The sequence below is a fragment of the Microtus oregoni genome, unplaced genomic scaffold (genome assembly GCF_018167655.1).
Source record: "Microtus oregoni isolate MIOR12 unplaced genomic scaffold, Mior012 000080F_ref0000499, whole genome shotgun sequence".
Taxonomy (NCBI): Eukaryota; Metazoa; Chordata; class Mammalia; order Rodentia; family Cricetidae; genus Microtus; species Microtus oregoni.
In genome coordinates this window covers 5,669,318-5,693,201 of record NW_024544538.1, presented here as the reverse complement: position 1 = coordinate 5,693,201, position 23,884 = coordinate 5,669,318, and the positions used below count along the sequence as shown (strand labels likewise).

Genomic DNA, 23,884 nt, shown 5'->3' with positions numbered 1-23,884 from the left:
TTTTGGAGTCCTCGCTGGGACGAGCATGGAGAAGTCCGAGTGAAGCCATAGAACAAGTGAGTAGAGACAACTCAGGGTTTTGTCCCGCAGAAGATGTGGAGGGGACAGGGAAAGACTTGTAGTAAAGGGGAGGTTTATTCATTGTGCCTTGATTTTGGGCTTGGTGACGAGTGGACCCGCCTGAGATAAGTGATTGCTGGTGATGTCGTGGGGCATTTAGGATCAGTTGGGGGAAATGAGGCATGTATTCCAGGAAAAAAATTCAGACTGAACTCTGGGGTTTAAATGGAATTGCTTCTCATAGTGACACCGAGTTGCAGGAGAGTTAAAATACCCCCTTGTCTTTGTTCCTCCTTTGTCTTTTGTCAATTTCTCTTTATTGACTCTCCTTCCTTCTACCACTGGGGATGGCGAAGCAAGAGCCGTGTGAGCCTAAGAGGGCCTGGCATCGTATGCAACAGGCACCTTTGCCAGGGGCTTCTGAAGTTCAGACATAGTTTCTTCCCCTCTGTGTGGTGTGAGTGCTGAGAAGTACTGCCATGTTCACTAAGATGGCCACAGTGTCACAGTGAGTCCCCATTCATCAATCCCAAACACTACACCCCCCCCTGCAGCCCTAGGCAAGCTAACTTATAAATCCATGCATTTGCGTCTTCTATTATTGGGATTACTGTCTTTTTAAGAGATGATACCTACCTCTAGTGGTAATTACTTTGGTATATTTTTCTTAAATAGTTAAAGAAAATAACTTAAGGCAAAATGATTTTTACTGTATCCTATACATTGAAGGAATCATCTTTTCCTCTTATATTCTGCATTTTTTAGTGAGTTTGCCATGGCTGAGTCTTTAAGTGAAGTGTCCAGCAGCATGGAAGGTTTGGAAGATGAGGGTAAGTCACCCGATAAAATCTTAATTAATGACCAATGCTGTATTCACTGTGTACCGTCATCAGGAAAAAGCCCAGTCCTATCAGAAAGGGGACCAATAGAGGGGGATAGAAGGGAAAAGGGGTTTTAAAGGAGGGATGAGGAAGAAAAAACAATAGAATCTACCTGACACAAAACTAGGCCTAGGAAGTGGAGCAGCAGAGAGGAGGGTGGGGCATGGGAGGGGAGGAGCAACAAGGCCTAAAACCTTTGCAGATGCTACTACTCACTAAGGTAGAAGTAGTTCTGTTTATTTAGAAAGAAAAAGCAGAACGGAACCATAGCATCATGAATTTCATTAGGATTTCATTGCAGATAGTAATGCAGATTCAGCCTAGGGAGGGAATTGTAACGAGGAGTAAAGGGGATAGAAACAAAAGAGGCCACCACAAGCATCTAAGTTCAGAGCATGAAACGGCTCATATGCATATCCTAGCTGTTAATGTTTATGCATATGTGGGTGTGAGTGCCGAAGGGGCCACCATGATAGGAACTGTGGAAGAGGCCTTGAGGAAGGAAGAGGCCTGCAGAGGAACACAGCCACCAGGTTGCTGGGAGTGGAAGGGGGCGGGAACAGTAGAATGAGGTGAGGAAATAGGAGGAGAATCCAACAACAACAACAACAAAAATCCTTACTTGAAAATGTCACAATGAAACCTATGTGTGCTAATTAAAAAATAAAAATAGTAAATTAAAAAGTAAAAATACATGTCATTTGCAAACTTTCTTCAAATATGTATTCATGGACTAAGCTGTGGTGCTATCTATGAGTGACAGATGAACCTGAGAGGAATGATAGAAACGGAGAGATAAATCACAAAGACTGGTTATGAATTTCTTTCTATAATTAGTGTATATTAATTATATAAAAATGTTTTTCATTGTCAAGTTTTTATATATGTATGTATCTCAATTTTAATATGGTTGCCCCATTACTATTTCTCTTCCAAAAGTATATTTAAATGGAACTGTGAGACACAAAGCGAAAATTTACTTTAAAGATATAAGCAAATGTAATAGCCAATTGGGTTGTTTTTTTTTTAATTTATTTGCTGAGTTTTCTTCAGTCATGTATGGCGTAGAAGACTGCCTATCTAGAACTCCTTATGGCTTCCTGTGGGGAGGTGAGCTCACTGGACTTGTGAGGTATGGCATACTGAGATTACTCACGGAGCCTTGAGTGCTCTCGAGCTCTGGTTAGCAGGGTCTCAGAGAGTTTAGGCACCCCAGAATATTTATGAAATGGAGGCATGGATGAATGAGTGAATGGATGGATGAAGGAATGAGCAGAATGCTACTCACCAAAGCAGACCCAACTAAGTTATCAGCTGACTGAGACTGATTCCTACCGGCAAGGGCAGCAGTGTGCTAATCTTGATGAAGGGTGGATAGCGAGAAATTCTTTTGCTCTGTTCTCTAGAATTTTCAAAACATTAATTAAAAAAAAAAAAAAAACAAAAAGGCCATTTGGAGATGGAAGGTAGGAAAAGTTAGGTGTGTGTGTGTGTGTGTGTGTGTGTGTGTGTGTGTGTGTGTGTGTATGCGTGTCTGTCTGTCTGTGTTTATTTCCCAAGGATCAAAGCAAGAAAAAAATGTTGTCATTTTATATTATGCATTTTAAAGCTGTGTTCAACCCAGATGGAATGGATTGCCCATGTACATGGTGGATAAACAAACACAGGAAGCAGCAGAGACAATTGCTTCACGGATTTGTGATTGCTTCTGCAGGTGGCATGGAGCAGCCTTTAAAGGGATGTTCCGTGGCACGTGACACGTTCATTCAGGCTTTGTTGAGAAATGATACTGAAGGTTGCTTGTTGTTTGGAAATCAATGGCTTTGTTGGAGAAAGCTAGATAGCTGTCACTCTCAGTTGTCACCACTGTGTTTTCTGGCTGTAATAGTGACACCTTGTGGTGACATGAGTTAAAGGCATATAGGTGACTTAAATACTCCAGGGCATAAAGTTTTTACCCCATACCTGCCTAACTACCCTTTATATTTTTAGTGACTTTTGAAAACAAGAATTGTGTGGCTCATTTGCTGGCAAGTTAAAGGAAATCCTTACAAAAAGAAAACTTGAAAAAGCATCTTTATATACTCAAACATCTGGCAAACCTCTTTGACTATATTAGGACTTCACAAGTGTGTGTCTAGCAGCTGGTTGCTGTCTAAGCTAGTGCCCTGCTTCCACACCACTGTTCAGGATCAGTGAGCAACCAACACACCATGTTTGCCAGTTGGGCCTCTTTGTGTTGCCCCAAATCCCTGCTAGCAAAGCTATGCAAATCCCATGCTCACAACAATTAGACCCCCCAAGGGTACGATGGAAACATTCTTTGTCCTCTAGTGCCTCTAGTGGAAAGAGACACGCATCGTTTAAAGTATTTTGAATCCTTCTGGGAAAAGAAGTTGCTGCTTCCCTCCAAAGAGTGCAGAATGGGTGAAAACTGGAATCGGTGCATACCGAATGCTAGTACACAAGTCATCCTGTTAAGTCAGAAGGATAAAGCATGTGAGTGAAAGACCCCCACAGTATAGACAAACAGCTAAGCAGCAGCAATGCCAGGCTTAAACTTTGGAGCAACGCAAGTAACATTAGAGCAGGGAAGTTCGACTTGAGAACAAGGGCGGAGAAGCCAGGCAAGATATCTGCGGTCAGCCGGTCAGCCATCTGGCCCCAAGCGATAAGGAACCCGCAGCTGGCCTGCTCTAATGAGAACCTCCCGTTTGCTTAAGGAAACAGGATGCCTATAGTCAGCACATGTGCCCAACTTAGAATATCAGTAATTCACAGAAGAGACAACTCCCCCTATGAAAGATCCCAGCTTGGCTGCTGTAACGTCATTTCACAAAGCTTTTGATGAACGACTGTAAGTGCAGAGTAAGGTCAGGGTCCCTGGCTGCAAAACAGGATATTTATATCCATAGATTCGGGCAGGACATCAATTAACAGGATATCTGTTCCCATACATCTGTGCTGGGAGAGGAAAAACCACCTGTGCCCCTTGCCCCATTCCAACTGACCACTAACGATGCATTTGCTTCTGTAATCTGCTTCTGCTGCCCTCTTTCCTATAAAAAGACCTTCCCCCAGTCTGCAGGCGCGCTTGTCTCCCGAGAGACTAAGTCGCCCCAGGTACCTGTGTACTGAATAAAGCCTCTTGCTATTTGCATCCGAAGAGTGACTCGCTGTTCCTTGGGAGGGTCTCCTCAGCCTGAAAGACTGCCCACCACTGGGGTCTTTCAGTGAGAGTGTGATTTGGTCTGCTCTGCTCATGATTACACTTGGCAAGCTCGGTTTTGCAGCCTTAACCACTTATTGGTAAACAGCTATCCCATGTTCACTGGTTGTGTGGCAAATGGAGCTATCCGCTGTGGCTGCATCTATCTTGTCTTTGTTGCTTTGTAAGAACTCTGAAACATCTAGCTTAGCTTTCCTGGCATCCGTTCCTGGATTCTGAAGCAAGGGGGAGAGGGGCAGTAGGCTCTGTATTTCTAGGCATGGTGAACATTCAGAAAGTCAGTCTTGGTCCTCCGGTTTTGAAAGCAGATGCTAATGCTTCTAATGGCTGGAATGTAGCAGGTTCTTTCCTGCTTAGCCCAACTCTTCCTTAAGGGCCTGCACACTAATGTGGTGGGTTGGAGCTGGCTCAGGCTGGCTTAGGCTGGCTCAAACTGGTTCAAGCTGGTTTCAGAAACTGATTCAACACGGCCATAGTAGGAGTGTTTCCACTGCACCAACAGGTGAAGTGTGCACACCAGGGCATTTCCCTACAAGGGGCTAACTGTGAAGCATTGTCTAGGATAAAACCGCAATTATGATTGCACCAATTAGAACTGCACATTACCTTAGTCTTATAATCCCAGCACTCAGGGCATAGAGGCAGGAAGATCGCGGGTTTGAAGCTCCCCTCATCTGTGAAGTGAGACCCTGTTTTTTTTTTTTAAACTGTACAATTCCCTAAATTAAAAAAAAATCAGATGATTAAAAAAGAAAGCGAAGTCTGAGGTAGAGGCACTCACCTGCATCCCAGTACTCTTGGTTACAGCAAGTGGATGGATCAACAGTCTGAGGACGGCCTAGGCTACACATCAAAATCCTTAAAAAACTCACAGTTTCATAGATTCACAAATTTAAAAGATTAAGAGATTGATAGTGTAGGCCTAGAATACCAGGATTTTGAGGTGGAGGCAGGAGGGTGAAGAGTTTTGAGGCTAGCCTCAGCCACATAGTGAGACCATGTTTTTTTTTCCCTCACAACTTTGATGTAAGAAACTAGAAACTTAAATAAGAACACCTAGCGTTGGTGGTGGCACAGGACAGCGATGCCAGAACTCAGTGATATGGAAGCAGGAGGATTGTGAGTTCCAGGCCAACCTGGGCTACAGTGTGAGACCTTGGTTTTTAAACTACCACAATTTCTAAGATTTAAATATTAAAAGACTAAAAGAGGAAGCCTAGCCTGTAGTGGTGGCCTATAATACATCAACTAGGGCACAGTCAAGCCTGGGGTCGTTGCAAATTCCTATAATACCGAACTCCGTATGTGAAGGGACAAAGATCAAGAGATTGAGGATAGCCTGGGCTATAGAGCAAGCCTCGGTTTTTCTTTGTTTGGCTGGTTTGTTTTTGTTTTTTTGAGACAGGGTTTCTCTGTAGCTATGGAGCCAGCCAGTCCTGGAACTCTCTCTGTAGACCAGGCTGGCCTCGAACTCACAGAGATCCACCTGTCTCTACCTCCTGAGTGCTGGGATTAAAGGTGTGCGCCACCACTGGCCTGCAAGGCTCAGATTTTTTAACCACCACAGATTTCTAGATTAAAGAAATTAAAGAGTAAAAAATAAGGCTAGGATTGAGGTGGTATTCCTCTGGGTGTGGACGTAAGAGAATCCCAAAAGTGAGGGCTATAGAATGAGCCCCTGATGCTTTAATCCCCACACTTTCCTAAATTTAAGTATTTAAAAGGTTAAAAGAGATAGACAAGCCTGGGATGGTGGCCCAGGCTTGTAATATCATCCCTGAGGGTGTAGAAGGCAGAGGATGGAATTTAAGGACAACCTAGGCTACAAAGAGAATCCTTTCTAGAAAAGAAACATGGACACACAATTCCCTAGATTTAAGACATCAGAAGATTAAAAGAGCAGGTCAAGCCTCGGTAGGTGTCATAGGCCTGTAATAACAGCACTTATGGTGTGGAGGCCAAAGGATCAAAGGTGCGAAGTTAGTGTAGGCTACATATTGGGACCTTAAAACACCTCACAATTTCATTTATTAAAAAAATAGAATATCGAAAAGAGAAGGCAATGCCTAGAGTGGTAGCACAGGCCTGCGATACCAGAACTTAAGTTTGGACACAGGGGAATCAAGAGCCCCACCCATTTCAGACCATGCCCTTAAGTAGGCCCAGTGCTCCCCAAGCCCCTCTGCTCCAGGCTCCGCCCCTGCTTGGTCACACCTCCCTTAGTCCCCGCCCCTCAGCCGCCCGACTCCACCCTCAGCATGCACTACCTCCCCTTCTTATCTCCCTAAGCCCCGCCCCCAGACCCGGCTTTCATCTTCTATGGCCCCGCCCCTCCACAACCGTGGCCCTTAATGGGGCTGGCCTCTACCAAATAGTGAGGTCCCATTTTTAAAACCCCCTCAATTTTATAGATTTAAGAAATTAGTTTAAAAGAGAAGACAAGGCATAGGTGGTTTTATTTATTACAGGCCTGCAATACCAAGACTTGGGGTGTGGAGGCAGGAGAATTGAAAGTTTGAGATCTGTATTTTTTTTAACCTCTAGAATTTCCCACATTTACAAAATTGAAATATTAAAAGACAAGGTCAGGTCTGGGTGGTGGCCCAGACCTGCAATAACAGCATGGGGTGCTGAGACAGGAGGATCGAGAGTTTTTGACCAGTTTGACCTACAGAGTTTTGTTTGTTTGCTTTTAATTTTGTTTTTTTTTTCTTTTGCTCTTGCTTTGTTTTGTTCTTATCCTCTCCACTTTTCTAGATTTGATACATGTGTTGTTATACCAGCCCTCTGGCTGCACAGGCAGGAAGAACCTAAGTTTGAGGCCACCCTGGCTTACAGAGTAAGACCCTGTGCTTTCTAAAAATCCCTACAATTTCCAAGATTTGAGCAATTAGAAGAATAAAGATGAGGTCATGTCTGAGGGTGAGTATCACAGGCCTGTAATATCAGCACTAGGGAGCTTCAAGCAGGAAGATCACAATTTCAAGGCCAGCTGGTATATATATATATATATATATATATATATATATATATATATATACACACACACATCCTGGGCCTTCCCTTCCACAAATTTAAATAAAATAAAATAAAGAAGGTTGAAAGCTAAAAAAATAAAATGTAGATGAGCTTTCTCAATCATTGAAATTAACAAGCAAATTGGTACTTTGTGAGTATTGGCCTGGATTGAGGCTATCTTAAGACCCCACAAGCTATGTCCTGGGTTGTTCCTTCCCACAGCAATCCAGATACCTGCTTATTGAATTTCTAAGGATGTCACAAACACATGAATGGTATGGTGGGTACCAGAGGCAAAATCTTCAAGGCACCCGAGACCATAGGCCTCTTCCTGCCGCTACAGCTCTGTCTCTCCCCTACCTTCACTTCTTCTGCTGCGCTCAACCTCATGGCCATTTCTCATTTCCAGGAAAGAAGAAATCCAAGTTTAAAGCCTTTAAGAGCTTTTTTGGCAAGAAGAAGAAGAAAGAGCCGGAAGATGTCCAGGAAGGGAACGTGGTAAAGCCAAGGCTTTCTAGTAGCAGTCTGAAGCCAGTTACGGAAATCAAAGTGCACAAGTAAGCTCAGATGGGGTCAGGGGCTGGGGCTGGAGCTGGATTCAAACATGCACAAGCAGGTAGAACAATCAGACTCCAGGCCTACTGCTCACGAGGAGCTCGTGGCCCATTTCAGACAGTCAGGATGGCTCATGTCATGCAGAGGTTTGGTCTTTTGACCTGGTTTGCTTACCTCATCTCCAGACTGCAGATCAGGAAAATGGACTCTAGGTTCCTATGTAATAAAATCTCAGGAAAAGGAGTGTTGAAGCATAGAAGAGCTTAGCCATAAACTCTTTGGTTGTTTTAAAGTACACAAACAAACTAGCATGCTCAATCCATCTTTCACTCCCCCTCGGGATACTGGGTGGTCACAGGGATATGGGGAAAGCTGTTTCTTAGCCACTAATTGACACCCATTCACATTTTTATATGTGGTGTTCCAATTTAAACATTACCTTTCTCATTCATTGGGATCTTCTGTACCTGCAGCTGTCCCTAGACCAATCAGATCTCCCTCTATGGAACACTTTGGTCAATTCTCAGGATGTTAAACTGCAGACATCTGGAGGTGCCACACAGAGTTCACCATTGCTCCTCACCATTCTCTGAGGCTCTGCCATGCCAAGACTCTCCCAGTACTCTCCTCTCCCAAACACTTCCCATGGCATTATGACATTAAAGTATCTGTGGTTCTTTAATGACCGTACCCATGATGAGGACTGTCAGATAGCTTTGCCAAGAGGAGGGGGTTGAAAAAAAGGGCTCATTTCATACTGTTCAAGCAATACCATTGTAGAACATTGTCTCAGAGTTCAAGGTAAGACTAGAAGAAGCCTGTCTACACAACAGAGTGGTGGGGGATGGAGGGAATATCTAGCATATTCTGCATTGCTTCTGCAAATTAGTAATGGCTATTTCTATAACAATGGTAACTTCTCACTCCAAAATGGTCTGTTTAGTCTGCTGTTTTTGCTACTGTCTTAGTTAGGGTTTCTATTGCTGTCAAGAGCAACTCCTATGAAGGAAAACATTTATTTGAGGTGGGAGCTTACAGTTACAGAGGTTTAGACCATTATCATCACTGTGGGACATGGCAGCATGCAGGCAGACATGATGCCAGAGAAGGAGCTGAGAGTTCTACATCTTGACCCTCAGGCAACAGGAAGTTAGTCTGAGACACTGTGCTTGGCTTGAGCATGTAGGAAGAGGGCCTGCTTGTTCACCCTGGCCGCCTGGCTAGCTTAGCCCCGAAATAACTACACAGAAACTGTATTAATTAAACCACTGCTTGGCCCATTAGCTCTATCTTCTTCTTGGCTAACTCTTACATCTCAATTTAACCCATTTCTATTCATCTGTATATCACCATGAGGTCATGGCCTACCAGCAAAATTCCAGCACATCTATCTCCAGCGGCTCCATGGCGTCTCCCCGACTCTGCCCTTCTTCCTCCCAGCATTCAGTTCCATCTTCCCTGCCTACCTAAGTTCTGCCTTATCAACAGGCCAAGGCAGTTTCTTTATTCATTAATGCTAATCATAGCACACAGAGGGAACTCCCACATCATGAGTATATATGAGACCTCAAATCCACCTCCACAGTAGCACACTTCCTCCAACAAGGCCATACCCACTCCAACAAGGCCACATCTCCTAACAGTTCCATTCCCTATTTGCGAGGGAGGGAGGAAGCATGGGGGGTTAGAGGAAAGAAGGGAGAGGGGAAAATGTAGGTGGAATTTTCTTATACTAGGAGGTGCTTACAAATTACCACACAGAGGCTTATATTACCTATAAATGCTCAGCTGATGGCACAAGGTTATTACTAACTAGCTCTTATATTTAAATTAATCCATTTTTATTAATCTATATTTTGCCACTTGGCTTGTGGCTTGTTATCTTCTTTTCTACACATCCTGCTTACTCAGCAGCTAACTGGCATCTGCTGTGACTGCCCTGACTCTGCCCTTCTCTCTCAGCATTCTCCCAGTTGTCAGGCTGCCTTGTCCAATCTCTTTCTGCCCTGCTATTGACCAGTCAACTTTATTATTAATAATGAGTAAAATCCACAGAGTTTCCCTCTTTTTGTTTAGTTAAAAGGGAAGGTTTTAACTTTAACATAGTAAGATTAAATATAGCAAAAACAGTTATTAAGAATTACAGTAACAAGGGCTGGAGAAATGGCTCAGTGGTTAAGAGCATTGCCTGCTCTTCCAAAGGTCCTGAGTTCAATTCCCAGCAACCACATGGTGGCTCACAACCATCTGTAATGAGATCTGGTGCCCTCTGCTGGCCTGCAGGCATACACACAGACAGAATATTGTATACATAATAAATAAATAAATATTTTTTTTAAAAAAAGAATTACAGTAACAATATCCAATCCATTTGTATTTGGCAAAATTAGAGAAAATATTATCTATCTTATCTTGGTGAGTATCTAATTTACATTTTATCCTAACTAAGAAAAATTTTAACTATGACTATTTAGTCTTTAACTCTGTCAAAGACCCCAGAAGGGTGAAATGTTACCTAATGACAGGAACATCAGGCTGCCTGGACAGTCACCCAAAGTTCCTCTGTAATGTTGGGGCATCCAACTCTGGCCTACAGGCCTAGCATATCTGATAGACTATCCTGTGAAGAAGAGAATTTTGAAGAACTGTTATTCCTTGTCTTGGCAAAGTTTGGCATTCACCTTTCTTGAGTCCTACTGGTCCAGTTTGAATAGTGACTGACTACCAGCAATTGAGGCAAGGGAAGCTTATTTGTCTATGACTAGATTTTGCCATAAAGAAAGAAAACTCCATACAGAGTTTCTTCAATGCCTATTTTCTTCTCTAAAGTATATTGGTGCTGCCAGGAGCAGATGTGTCTCATTGTCACGAAAAGCCTTAGGTTATTAACCATATTAAATGTCATATTCTGTAGGTCTTTGAAAAGTCTGAAGATCATCTATCTATCTAAACCTATGTTTATGATTTTGAAATGTATCTAACATGACTATAATTTTGACTATTATAAATGACTATTAATCTGTATTTTTAAATTACATATTACATTTTTAATTGAGCTGTATAAACACAATACCATAAACAAGAGTAGAAATATACATACAGTATAATAAAATTAACAAATTTGTATCAATAAACTAAAATCCATATCAATGTAAAATATTTTGAGGTTAACTATTGTTTTTTGGTTTAAAGTAGATTCAATAATCTACCCCTTCTCCCCATTATTTTTTTTAAAGATTTTATTTATTACATATACAATACAGTGTTCTGCCTCCATGTCAGAAGAGGGCACCATATCTCATTGTAGATGGTTGTGAGCCACCATGTGGTTGCTGGGAATTGAACTCAGGACCTCTGGAAGAGCAGTCAGTGTCCTTAACCTCTGCGCCATCTCTCCAGCCCCTCTCCCCATCATTTTTATAGTATATTTATATTTATTATTTTAGAAAGAGACATTTATTTTTTGTTTAGTCCTTTTTGATCGTGACCAATAACAATTTATAACCAACTGACCTTAAATGAAAATAAACATTTATAATCAGTATTTTGGAAATGTGGACATAGTTTTCTAAACTACTTCCTGATGATTGGGGGCACTGGCAATCTTTGGAGAAACCCTGAGGAAAAGAGAATAATTGTTTAATCTTAGCTGGAGTATTTTGTAAGACTGGATGATCTCAGTCAGTAGCCTTGAAGTTGGGTCACCTGGACTGTCTTTATTGGTATCTTGTCCCCTTGCTCTGAAAATACATAAATTTTAAAAGGTAACATACATATCTGTATCAATATAAATACTGAATGTGCAGAGTACACGAGTTAGCCAATGAATCTTTGTTTTATGTGTTTGAGCAGGCAAAATATGCATTACATGTCTTGTAGTTTCTTTAGGTTTATTTTCCCATGTCTGTAGTCAAGATTTTAGGGGGTCTTTCCTGATCAAATCTGATTTTCTTTACCCAAGAATGAATCCATCGCCTCTTATTTTATGTGGAAATAAAAGCATAACCTTTCACCCAAAGTAACATATTTTTTAACTTAAATTTTAAAGTTATTTTTAAAATATATAGGTTGGTTCAGTCTATTGGTTTTTATTGTCCAGTGTCTCTTAGCAGCCAAAAAGTTCAAAGATAACACAATAATACACAGTATTTAGACTCTCTGTGTATTTTACATTTTATGTGACTTATTTTTATTACTCTATTCTTTTTTAAGGATTTTATTTTAAAACTGTACTTTTTACATCAAAGACTGTATATATTCTTTTTTCTCTCTCCCAAGCCTACACACATTTTTTAATACATTGTGACCCATTTAGAGGCTTTTTTGGGGTCTGAATCTGTCCTTACTGTGCATCTTTAACCCTTCCTGTCTACATGAGCAAAACTCATAAACCCATCATGTAGCATGCTGGCAGAGCTCTCAAGCCTGCAGGCAGCAGCTAGAAGAAGCCTCTCTGTGCTGCTATCCATGGAAGAGATTGCAGGAACCCATTATGCCACTTAAGCTCAAGATCACATGCTGCAGCCAGGAGATGTGTCTCCATACCATGGCCTACATGAGAGACACAAATTAGGAAGCTGTTCTTGGTTATATTTCTTTTTTGAAAAAAAGATTTATTTTATTATGTATACAATATTCTGTCTGCATGTATGTCTGCAGGCCAGAAGAGGGCACCAGACCCCATTACAGATGGTTGTGAGCCACCATGTGGTTGCTGGGAATTGAACTCAGGACTTTGGAAGAGCAGGCAATGCTCTTAACCACTGAGCCATCTCCCCAGCCCCTGGTTATATTTCTGTGCGTCTAGAATTCCTCCCTTTTAAAAAGCCTTTTCAGGCTTTATGTGGACGTATGCCTGCCACAGAGTGCCACATGTAGGCAGAGTTTTCCTGTCCTGGGAGTAGCTTACAAATTACCACTGATGACTAGTGTTATTACTAAATATATTTTACATTTGAATTAACTCATTTTTATTAATCTACATTTTGCCATGTGGCTCGTGGCTGGTTGCCTCATTTTCTACGTGTCTTGCTTGCTTGGCAGCTGGCTGGTGTCTGTTGTGTGATGCTTTACTCTTTTGGCTTTTTGAGGGGCTCACCACCCAGCTCTCAAATAAATCATACACAAAGGCTTATTCTTACTTATAATTTCCCAGCCTTAACTTGACTTGTTTCTTGCCAGTTTTTCTTAAATTATCTTGATTACCTTTTGCCTCTGGGCCTTTATCTTTTTCTATTTTTTTTTTTTTCGAGACAGGGTTTCTCCTTAGCTTTTTGGTTCCTGTCCTGGAACTAGCTCTTGTTGACCAGGCTGGCCTTGAACTCACAGAGATCCGCCTGCCTCTGCCTCCTGAGTGCTGGGATTAAAGGCGTGCACCACCACCGCCTGGCTTATCTTTTTCTATTTTCACATACCTTTCTTTACTTCTTTCTCTATCGTTTGCTGGCCCCCGATGTTCCCCTCTTCTTGTTCTCTTGCTCCTTTTCTTCATCATTTCTCCTTCTTTCTTTTATACTGTCTGCCTGCCAGCCCTGCCTATTCTTCCTCCTGACTCACTATTGGCCATTTAGCTTTTTATTAGGCCATCAGGTGTTTTAGACAGGCCAAGAATCACAACTTCACAGAGTTAAACAAATGTACCATAAACAAAATTCATACACCTTAAAATAATATTCCCCAACACTACCCTAACTCCACCCCTTTCTCCCAGGATTCTCCCTTGTCTGGCTGTCTTGTCCAATCTCTTTCTTCCCTGCTATCAGTCAAACAGCTTTATTTTTAACAATAAGCATAATCTACAGCAGGGAAATGACATATTTATATTTATGTGGCTTCACCCAGAAACTGATAGAAACAGATTCAGAGACCCAAAACCAAACATTAGGCAGAACTTGGGGAATCCTGTAGAAGAGGGGTAGGAAAGATTGTAGGAGTCAATGGGGGTCAAAGGCATCACAAGAAATCCTACAGAATCAACTAACTGGGCTCGCAGGGACTCACAGAGACTGAATCGACAATCAGGAAGCCTGCATGGAATTAACCTAGGTCATCTGCACATATGTTACAGTTGTGTATCTTGGTCTTTGTGTTTTTGTATTCTCACGCCCCATCTCACAGACTGATTTATGGTTCAATATATATGCATCTCTGCATTCTTTCTGCGCTGTCTCTTGTATCTATATCATGAAAATATCTTGTACTTTGATTCTTAATCTTGGACTGCTTTTAAAATACTTTTTCTTTCCATGTAGGCCTAAGAGTAGCTTGGGAACCAAGTCCATATCCCATGACAGTGTCTTCTGTTTGGAATCTGAGCCTGAGAAACGGGCAAGCAAACTGCCCTTGTCTCAAGAGCCCCAGAGAAGCAGACCACAGGAGGTAATGATGAACTTGACCTCAGTCTAATTCGACACTATTCCTCTATCATATCCTCCTCAAAGGAGGGAGAAATTTAATCCTGCTCAAAAGTTAATTTTACCTCACAGCAATATCTTAAACATCAAATAATCCAATATTTAAATAGGTGTGTACTCATGTAACATGGCCAACACAGAGTGTTGGCTGTTGTTAGTGTACTTAAGACACTACAAGGATACTATCATTATTTTGATAGTGGGGTGTTCACTATGTGCTAACATACCAAACTCAAGCTTTTCTCTCTCTCCCACAGAGATTTCCTATTTCCAGAACTCTGCCTAGAGTGACAGGAACTGATGTCCTTGGAGCTTTGAGTACATCTGTGGGCTGCTGTGGTCCCAAAAGTGAACTCTGGGTCTCAGGCTCCATGGTTGCTGAGGTAATACCATGGAAATTTATGGAGCATGGGCAGCTAAGTCAGATAGACAGATTGTCCTAGTCAGAATTTCTATTGTTGTGAAGAGATACTGTGAGCATGAAAACTCTTTTAAAGGAAAACATTTAACTGGGGATGACTTATAATCTCAGAGGTTTGGTCCATTATTGGTCATGGCAACAAACATGACAGCATGCAAGTAGACACGGTGTTGGAGAAAAAGATGAAAAAATTCTGTATCTTGATCCACAGGCAGCATCAGAAGAGACTGTGTGCCATACTGGGCATAGTTTGAACATATAAGACCTCAAAGCCTTCCCCCATAGTGACATCCTTCCTCCAATAAGGCCATACCTACTCCAACAAGGCCACACCTCCTAACTTTGCCATTCCTTGTGTGCCTATGGGAGCCATTTTCCTTCAAACCAGCACATTCCACTCCTTGGCCCCTATATACAAGTAGCCATGTCATAGTCCAATTTCAAAAGTCCCCATTGTCTATAACAGTGCCGGCATTGTTTAGAAGTTTGAAGTTCAAAGTCTCTTCTGAGACTCATGCAATCTCTTACCTGTAATTCCTTGTAAAATCAAAATGAAAAAGCAGATCACATACTTCTAATGCATAATAGCACAGGGCATACATTACAGTTTAAAAATGTAGGAAAAGGAACATAAATGAGAAAATCCTGGACCAAAGCAAGACCAAAAACACGCTGGGCAAACTCCAAACTCTGCATCTCCATGTCTGGTGTCAAAGTGCTCCTCAGATCTTCAACTCTTTTCAGCTTTGTTGACTGCAACACACTTTTCTCTCTTGGGCTGGTTCCACTTCCTGTTATCAGCTCTGTTTAGCAGGTATCCCATAGTTCCAGCATCTCCAAGATTTGGGGATCTCCAAGGCAATTCAGGCTTTACCTTCACAGCTTCACACAGTGCTGTCTCTGGGCCTCCATACAGGGACACCCTGCCACATACCTAGCCTCAGAAGCTTTCTTTAGCTGTGTAGGGAGATTCCATAATTCATTTCTTCTATTCTTGACCCTAAAGCCAGAACAGTATGGCCGAAGCTGCCAAGTTCTGCTCCTTGCTGGGGCTGAACAGGACCCCCTTGTTCAAATATATTTTCACCAGCTTTTGTTTTCAGTGGTTTCTTTCACAGCCTAATATTGACTTTGCTGGAACTAGTGCTGTAGACAGACCAGGCTGACCGTGCACTCGGACATTCGCCCGCTTTTGCCTTTTGAGTGCTGGGATTAAAGGTGTGCACCACCACACCTGGCCCTAAACTTTTCTCTCACTCCCTTTCACAAATTGGAAGCTTAGCTGGGTGGGATCTTGCTCTGAGGTCACCACTCCCTTAATTCCACTTAGCATCAGGCTTTTCTTTAATCTGTTTACACTTCCTGGTGCCTTTTCTCTTCCAATTGTCCATTTTGTAATTTTTCTTGTTCAGCTTGCTCGTTTTCACTATAGATCTGCATATGACTTGCCACTAATAACCACACAAGACAGTTAATCCTAAATTGTTTGAAAATGTTCTCTGCCAAAGCTGTTAATCTATAATTCTTTAATTTAGCTACGGACAGATTTTTTTTTAACAAGGGCAGAAAACAGCCTCATTCTTCACCAAAATATCATAATAATGATCTCTAGGCAACCTACTAATATTCTTCTCTGAAACCTCATGTGCCAGGCCCCCACAGTTCACAACAGCCTCAGCACCACTGTCTTTCATGCTCCTACTAGTTTGGCCCATTAAGGCCCACTTAAAGCATTCAGATGTTTCTTTTAATCCAAAGTCTCAAAGCCCACATTCTTAACAGAAGTACGGTCAGGCCCATCACAGCAATACCCCAGTACCTGGTATCAACTTCTGTCTGAGGGTTTCTATTGCTGTGCAGAGACACCATGATCATGACAACTCTTATAAAGGAAAACATTTAACTGGGGCTGGCTTATAGCTCAGAAGTTTAGTCCATTCTTAGCATAGCAGCAGGCGGGCAGGCATGGTGCTAGAGAGGGAGTTGAGAGTTGGACATCTGGATTGGCAGGCAGCAGGATGGGAGTGAAACTAGGTTTGGCTTGAGCATCTGAAACCTCAAAACCCACCCCAAATGTCATATTTCCTCTAACAAAGCCACACCTCCTCCAACAAGATTACACCTATTTCAACAAGGCCACACCTCCTAATAGTGCTACTCCCTATGAAACTATGGGGGCCATTTCGATCAAATAACTACATAAATCTATGCTTGAATTCTTGTCCTGCAACTTAGTGGCTGTGACCGTAAGACCTTAACTTCTCTGAGCCTTCATTTGCTCATCTACAATGTACAGCATTGATAACTCCCTCAAAAATTTGCTTATGGGGATTGAGTGAAGAGTCTGAAAGTTTAAATAAGTTATTAAAGGGACTGGAGGTATGGTTCAGTGGTTAAAAGCATTCTTTCAGAGGACCTAGGTTTGATTCCCAGTATCCCACAATAGCTTATAACTGTCTGTAACTCCAGTTCCAAGGAATCTAATTCCTTCCTCTGGCCTCCATGGACACCAGGGACATGGTGCACAGACATACATACAGGCAAAATGCTCACACACATAAAAGGAATATAAATCCATCTAATAAATATTTTTAAAATAAATGATTCACCCAGCTAGTATATTGTTGACTTGGAAATGTATTTCAGGTGTATTAACCTCAAAATCCATGGGCTCCCTCTACCTCACTTCCTAAGATTCTCTAATTCTTCATATCTGCCCAGATATGGTAGCACTCTTAACAGTCCCAGAAAAAATTATCATTTACATTAAGAAAGCCCCTTACCTCCAACTAATCCTAAACTTATAAGATGCAACCATTCCTCAGCCAGATACTTCTAGAACTCTGATCCAGGAGTGCTCTTCATGGAGTTGGATTGAATGCCAGGGCATCAATTTTTAGCAGCTTGTTTCTTGTTTATGGGTGGGTTTCTGCCTGAGCATCCCTGTGAAACTGGGGAAGCTGCACAAGGAGACCATGCCCCACTGGAAAGCTGTTTTGATATGATTTTTGTATTTGGCAAAAAAGAAGTTGAGTTTATCTTTGTCACATCTGTTTGAGGCTTCAGGTGACTGGCTCTGGCTTATGCAGAGTGTGTGCAAATTGTGCTGGGTGCTTTAATCTTGAAGGGTGGGGAAGACGGCACTGAGGAGATCAGCAGAGGGCATGGCTCTGGGGTGGGGGTCCCTAGTGTCACTGGAGTGTTGCCTTCTTGCAGCACATTAGGGAAAGCCTCTTCTCCTGTACTTTCTAATATCCAGTCTGAAATAGCAACACCAGCTTTTGCATGCCCGCAGTTACATTCTCTACCCCTTCTTGGCCATGGCAAGTGTTACAGGTTGTTTCTTATATTTGGAACCAAACAGTTCGGTACTCTTTCCCTCCTGTAGTAGTAGAGTTTCAGACATTAACAGTACAGACATTCAGTTAAAAACCAAGATTAATTTTTGAGAAGAATGCAAGGAAATATTATAGGAGCTTTATTTGTCATGATGAAGGGACGGGAAAAACCACAATAGTTCAAAGGCAAGTTTTCTTTTTTTTCTCCAACTCAAATCAACTTAAATGGGTTTTACTTGCTTCCCACTAACAAATCTTTATTTCCATTCATGAAAGCAGTAAGTTGGCCATATTCAGCTTGCTTGGCCAGTAATTCAAAGGAAAACCCCCAAAAGACTAGTAAAGAAAAATGGAGGAATTAATACTCCCTAAATTTTTAAAAAATATGATTAAGGTTGAAAAGTGTTTATAATTCCTAGTAGGAAAACATTATCTAAATGAAGACCCTAATGGCAAACCACTGTAAAATGCTTCAGCCGCATTTGATGCAGAAGGGTAGGGATAGTCTTCGAAGCACCCCAGCTCTCCTGATGAGGTCAGAGGTACACTGGTTTGTTTGCATTATTGCAACATCCAGTGAGCGAGCTAAGCTGCTCTTCATTCAGCAAGGGCTCTGTTTGACATTACGCTTGACCTCCCAACTTGGCTGACAATTTACTGATGAGATTCATAACCTTTGGGTTGTTCTGATATTTTGACATATTTGCTGGGTTCTGGGCCACAAATGACCAGTGTGGGCCTACATCTCATGTGTTGATTGGGCCTGCCTGATCCTTCAGGCCTCTTCCTGTCAAACATGTCCAGGGACAGCAGAGGGCGCTGCATTAGTGATTTTTTTTTCCTATTACTGTGATAAAGACCATGACCAAAAACAGCTTGGGGGGAGGAAATGGTTTATTACATCTTCTACTTCCAGGTAAACAATCCATCACTGAGGGAAGCTAGGGCAGGAAGTCAAGGCAGGAGCAAGGGGGCAGGAACTGAAGCAGAGGACACGGAGGAACATGGCTTGCTCTGCGTGGCTTTCTCAGCCTGCTTTCTTACCCCACCCAGGATCACCTGCCCAGGGGTGGCACTGCCCACAATGGGCTGGGCCCTCCTCTATCAAGAAGTGATCAATTCCCCATAGACTTGTCTACAGGCAATCTGATAAAGCATTTTCTCATTTGAGGTTTCTCTTTCCAGATAACTGTGGCTTGTGTCAAGGTGTGTGTGTGTGTGTGTGTGTGTGTGTGTGTGTGTGTGTGTGTGTGTGTGTGTGATGCCAACTAGGTTAGGTGACAATAGATCCTCAATGACCATTTTAACCTCTGGGTAGAAAACTCCCTTCAAGTGCCAAGATGGCTGTACTTCATGAAGGTTAATTGGTGGCAAGGGTCTCAGATGCCCGGCAAGGTGGCTGTCACGTTTCTATAATATAAGCATTTATGATGCTGAGGCCGGAGGATCATAAGTTCAAGACTTGTTTCTCCTACACAGTGAATTTCAGATTGCCCTGGAGTATGTTCTGAGGCCTTGTCTCAAAACACCGAACACACATACTAAAACTAAAACAATCAAGGTTCCTGACATGCAGTGCTCCAGAGATCCCGGTAGAACTATAGAATTGTCCACTGTCCGGGTCCCTTGAAGAGTTTGGGTTAGTTTTTAAATTAAAAAAAAAAGTCTATCTATATGTGTGTGGGGGTATGTACACATAAGTACAATTGCCCACAGAGGTCAGAGGGGTTGCATTCCTCTGGAACTGGAGTTGCAGACTGTTGTGAGCTGCCTGATGTGGATCCTGATGGCCAAGCAATCCCTCCAGCCCCAGAGCAGGATTCTTAGTGGGTCATAAATGACCTTCGCAGCATCTAAAGAGTGTGAGAGGGAAATCCAGGTATCCACTTTTGTCCCAAATACGAAAATGAAGCCAATTTTCTTCCTTTCCAGACATTCACCCGATGCCCTCTCTGATGTGCTGGGAATGTGTGTGCTTAGATGAGGCTTTCCTTATTTGATTACAAACAGTTAAGATGTGATTCTGTGTTAATAGCATCTTCATGCCGTTGAGTTTATCATTTAAAAAACCCTGTAAGAAACACCTTTCTTACTGCTCTCAGGCCCCAACCCTCTTTCTGCAGTTCTTCTTTCTTTTTTTTTAAATATTTATTTTACATGTATTTGTATTTTGCCATGGGTGTTGGGTACCCTGGAACTGGAATTATAGACAGTTGTGAGCTTCCATGTGAGTGCTGGGAATTGAACCCAGATCCTCTGGAAGAACAATCAGTGCTCTTAACCACTGATCCACCTCTGTAGCCTTCTGCAGTCCTTCTAAATGGAGCAAATAGACCATTGGCTCTGCCTGTTGCCTTTCAGCTTCCTAAACATGGCCTTCAGAATGGGACCTCCCATCCCTGGCACTTATTGCTGGTGGGGAAACAAGAGTGCATAGTGGGTAAGAACACAAGCTATCAATTTAGCAAGAGATTACAAATACTTGCCTTGTAAGTGGTAGAACTATGATCAGTTACATCTATTCTCAAATCTCATTTCCCCCCACCTAGATAATGGAGCTCATACTAGCAAACACTTCTAAGAACCGTGATTTTTAAATGAGATACGCCCGCGGAGATTTCGCACTGCCTGGCATTTTATCATCCTTTAGTGAAAGTTATTTGTCGTCATTTGTAACTATTTTCATTAGACCTGGGCTTAGGGATGGTTTATTGAAGCAATAGTTGATTTAGGCTTAGTTCCTAAGTTCCCAGTAAAGACTGGTAGCAATAAAGGAGCACCAGAAACCCTAGCCAGGAGTTATCCAGGAGTAAAATCTTGGCAAACCTCTATTGTGTCCATTTTTCTTTGGCTAATGTCTGGAGGCTCTATGTCCTGAGCTATGTAGACCCTTAGACAGAAGCAAGAAATGTTAGCTCTGAAGAATAAAGAACCGTGAGTTATTGTAGCCCAGTTCATAGGATCGGGTGAGGCAAACTGCAGATGGTACAATCTTGCTAAGCACCAGTGAGAGGCTCTCGCTTTGATTTCCCACAACAGATGAACAAATAGATAAATAAAATTTAAAATCTATAGTCTAATGACCATGATGCACTTGCCTGGCCATGGTCCTCTTGTATCATGGTCCTTAGTCTGAAATTAGTCTACCCTGCAAAGAGACCATTTTTATCTTTTTTATAAAATTAAAGATTGAACTATACATTTTATTTTTTAAAGATTTATTTTTTTATTTTTAAAATTCATTTTACATACTAACCACATTTTCCCCCTCTGTTTTCTTCCTCCCCAACTTTCTCCCACCTCCCCCACACCTCACACTCACTCCTCAGAGAGGATAAGGCTTCCCATGGGAAGTCAACAAAGCCTGGCAGATCAAGTTGAGGCAGGACCAAGGCCCTCCTTCCTGTATCTAGGCTGAGCATGGTATCTCACCATAGGGAAAGGTCTCCAAAAAGCCAAGAACTAAAGGTTTTAGATTTTATTTATTTAAATCTAGTCTCAATGGTACAGGCTTGCTGAGCATGAATCTCTAGATTTTTCTTTAGCATTCCCAGAAAGATAGACCATAATTATATGAAGACAAGAAGTGAATATTTTAAAGATCCAGGCCAGAAGATTCTTGGAGTAAAAGGACTGAGAGATTATATATAGTGTGGAAGTCAATCTCAGATCATAAAGATTTGCTTCTGTAAGCACTAGGCTCCAAAGACACGGCCAAGATTCAAAGAAAGATCAGAATGAAGCAAGATTTCTAGACAGAATACAGAAGGGCCTAAAACCAAGACTCTGGCTTTAATTAAACATACTTCTGACTTTGTTTGGGGATTGGCAAAAGTATGTAGAAACCCAGAGGCAAACCCAAGACTGCTGGTCGTTGATTTCAGTGGGTATTAGACGTGAAGGCAAGGAGGCAGGAGATTCCTTCTTGAACCTATTTCTCAGTTGTTATTTTATACACACACATACATATTTATATATACATACATAAATAAAGGTATACATACACATAGACAATTCATGTCTACACACATACACACATAGATGTATACACACACACATCCCGATGACTAAGCATCCCAAATTTGAGCCTGTGGCGGCCATTCTTATTCAAACTACCACACAGCACTTTCAGCTTAGACACTGATCTACAGAGACTCCAAGGGCATTGCTCACATTCAAACACATGTATACACACACACTCTCACACACACACTCAACGTCTGTGGGTGTGCACACATTCAAGGCACATTTGTAGTAGTTAGAGGACAAATTCACAACCTCAGGTGTCTATTCTTGCCTTTCAACCCCCTTGGTTTCAGCCAGGGGTTCTTTGCTGTTTTCTATTGTATACATCAGGCCACCTTGCCTGCAACTTTCCAGAGATTCTCCTATCTCTGGCTCCCATCTTGCCATCGAGGCAGTGGCATTACAGATGCTTCTGCTACCCATTCTAATTTTTACATGAGTTCTAGAGATTTAAACTCAGATCCTCGTCTTTGCTACTGAGTCATCTCCCAGCCTGTATTAGAATTTATTAATTTTACATAATGCTAGGTTTTATTATGACATTTTTTATATGTGTCATTTTTTTTTCTTTTTGGCCTGTCAGTCTTTCACCTGGTTAAGGAACAAAGGACGCCAGTAGCCGGGGTAGGGGTCGGGGAGAAAAGCCTAAGCTTGAACCTCTTCTATTCTCCTTTTAACAGATCCCACCAGTGCACTCACGGAGACTCAGTGTCTCTTCCAGTGTTACCCAAGCTAAGAAAGACTCAAAGGACTTGGAAAAAAACTTTGCCAGAGACGAGAAATCCAAGATCTCCCCAAAGAAGTTTCCAGCAGACCGTTCAGCAACATGGAGCAAGGTGAATTTTAGTTCTACTCGCAGGGATAAGTTTGAGGGTGGCCACCCATCAGAGGCATCATTTCTTGTTCTAGTTTCTATCGCCATGCCTCAACTCTAGGGGCAAACCAGAATGGTACTTTGGGAAAGAAACTGCCACTCTTGGTTTTTGATTTGCATCAAAAATGGTTTACTTTTTCCATTCAGTTTTACAAATCAAATAATCACCAGTTTAACTCATAAACAATGGAAGATATTGTTTCTGAAGTACACAATAGTTTGTGGATATGTTCAGTTGTTTTATGAAAACTAAAATAGAGATTCTTTAATGAATACCACTATACACTTTTTCAATATAAAGTCAGAGGTTAAGTAATACACTATTATTTCCTAACTGTCTACCATAATAAAAGGGAGCTGGCACACTAGTGGGCATACATGCATAAGTGTTTTGTATGTTTAGATCTGCCAACCAAATAGTATTTATTTATTTATTAAGGATTTCTGCCTCCTCCCCACAACCGCTTCCCATTTCCCTCCCCCTCCCCCGATCAAATCCCCCTCCCTCATCTGCTCGAAGAGCAATCAGGGTTCCCTGACCTGTGGGAAGCCCAAGGACCACCCACCTCTATCCAGGTCTAGTAAGGTGAGCATCCAAACTGCCTAGGCTCCCCCAAAGCCAGTACGTGCAGTAGGATCAAAAACCCATTGCCATTGTTCTTGAGTTCTCAGTATTCCTCATTGTCCGCTATGTTCAGCTAGTCCAGATTTATCCGATACTTTTTCAGACCTAGGCCAGCTGGCCTTGGTGAGTTCCCGATAGAACATCCCCATTGTCTCAGTGTGTGGGTGCACCCCTCGTGGTCCTGAGTTCCTTGCTCGTGTTCTCTCTCCTTCTGCTCCTGATTTGGACCTTGAGATTTCTGTCCGGTGCTCCCATGTGGGTCTCTGTCTCTGTCTCCTTTCATCGCCTGATGAAGGTTAATATTCATGAGGGTGCCTATGTGTTTGTCTTTGGATTCACCTTCTTATTTAGCTTCTCTAGGAACATGAATTATAAGCTCAATGTCCTTTATTTATGGCTAGAAACCAATTATGAGTGAGTACATCCCATGTTCCTCTTTTTGGG

General features: G+C 42.0%; 1 protein-coding gene across 1 annotated transcript in view; it reads left to right on the top strand.

Annotated features, from left to right (window-relative positions):
* Nucleotides 1–835: 835 nt before the first annotated feature.
* Kiaa1210 (KIAA1210 ortholog) overlaps nt 836–23,884 on the top strand; it is a 59,327-nt gene continuing 36,278 nt past the window's right edge. The window contains exons 1-4 of the mRNA XM_041642872.1: nt 836–890; nt 7,598–7,745; nt 13,995–14,121; nt 22,622–22,777. Coding sequence (XP_041498806.1) covers nt 836–890; nt 7,598–7,745; nt 13,995–14,121; nt 22,622–22,777 — 486 coding nt within the window. The remainder of the gene's footprint in view (nt 891–7,597; nt 7,746–13,994; nt 14,122–22,621; nt 22,778–23,884) is intronic.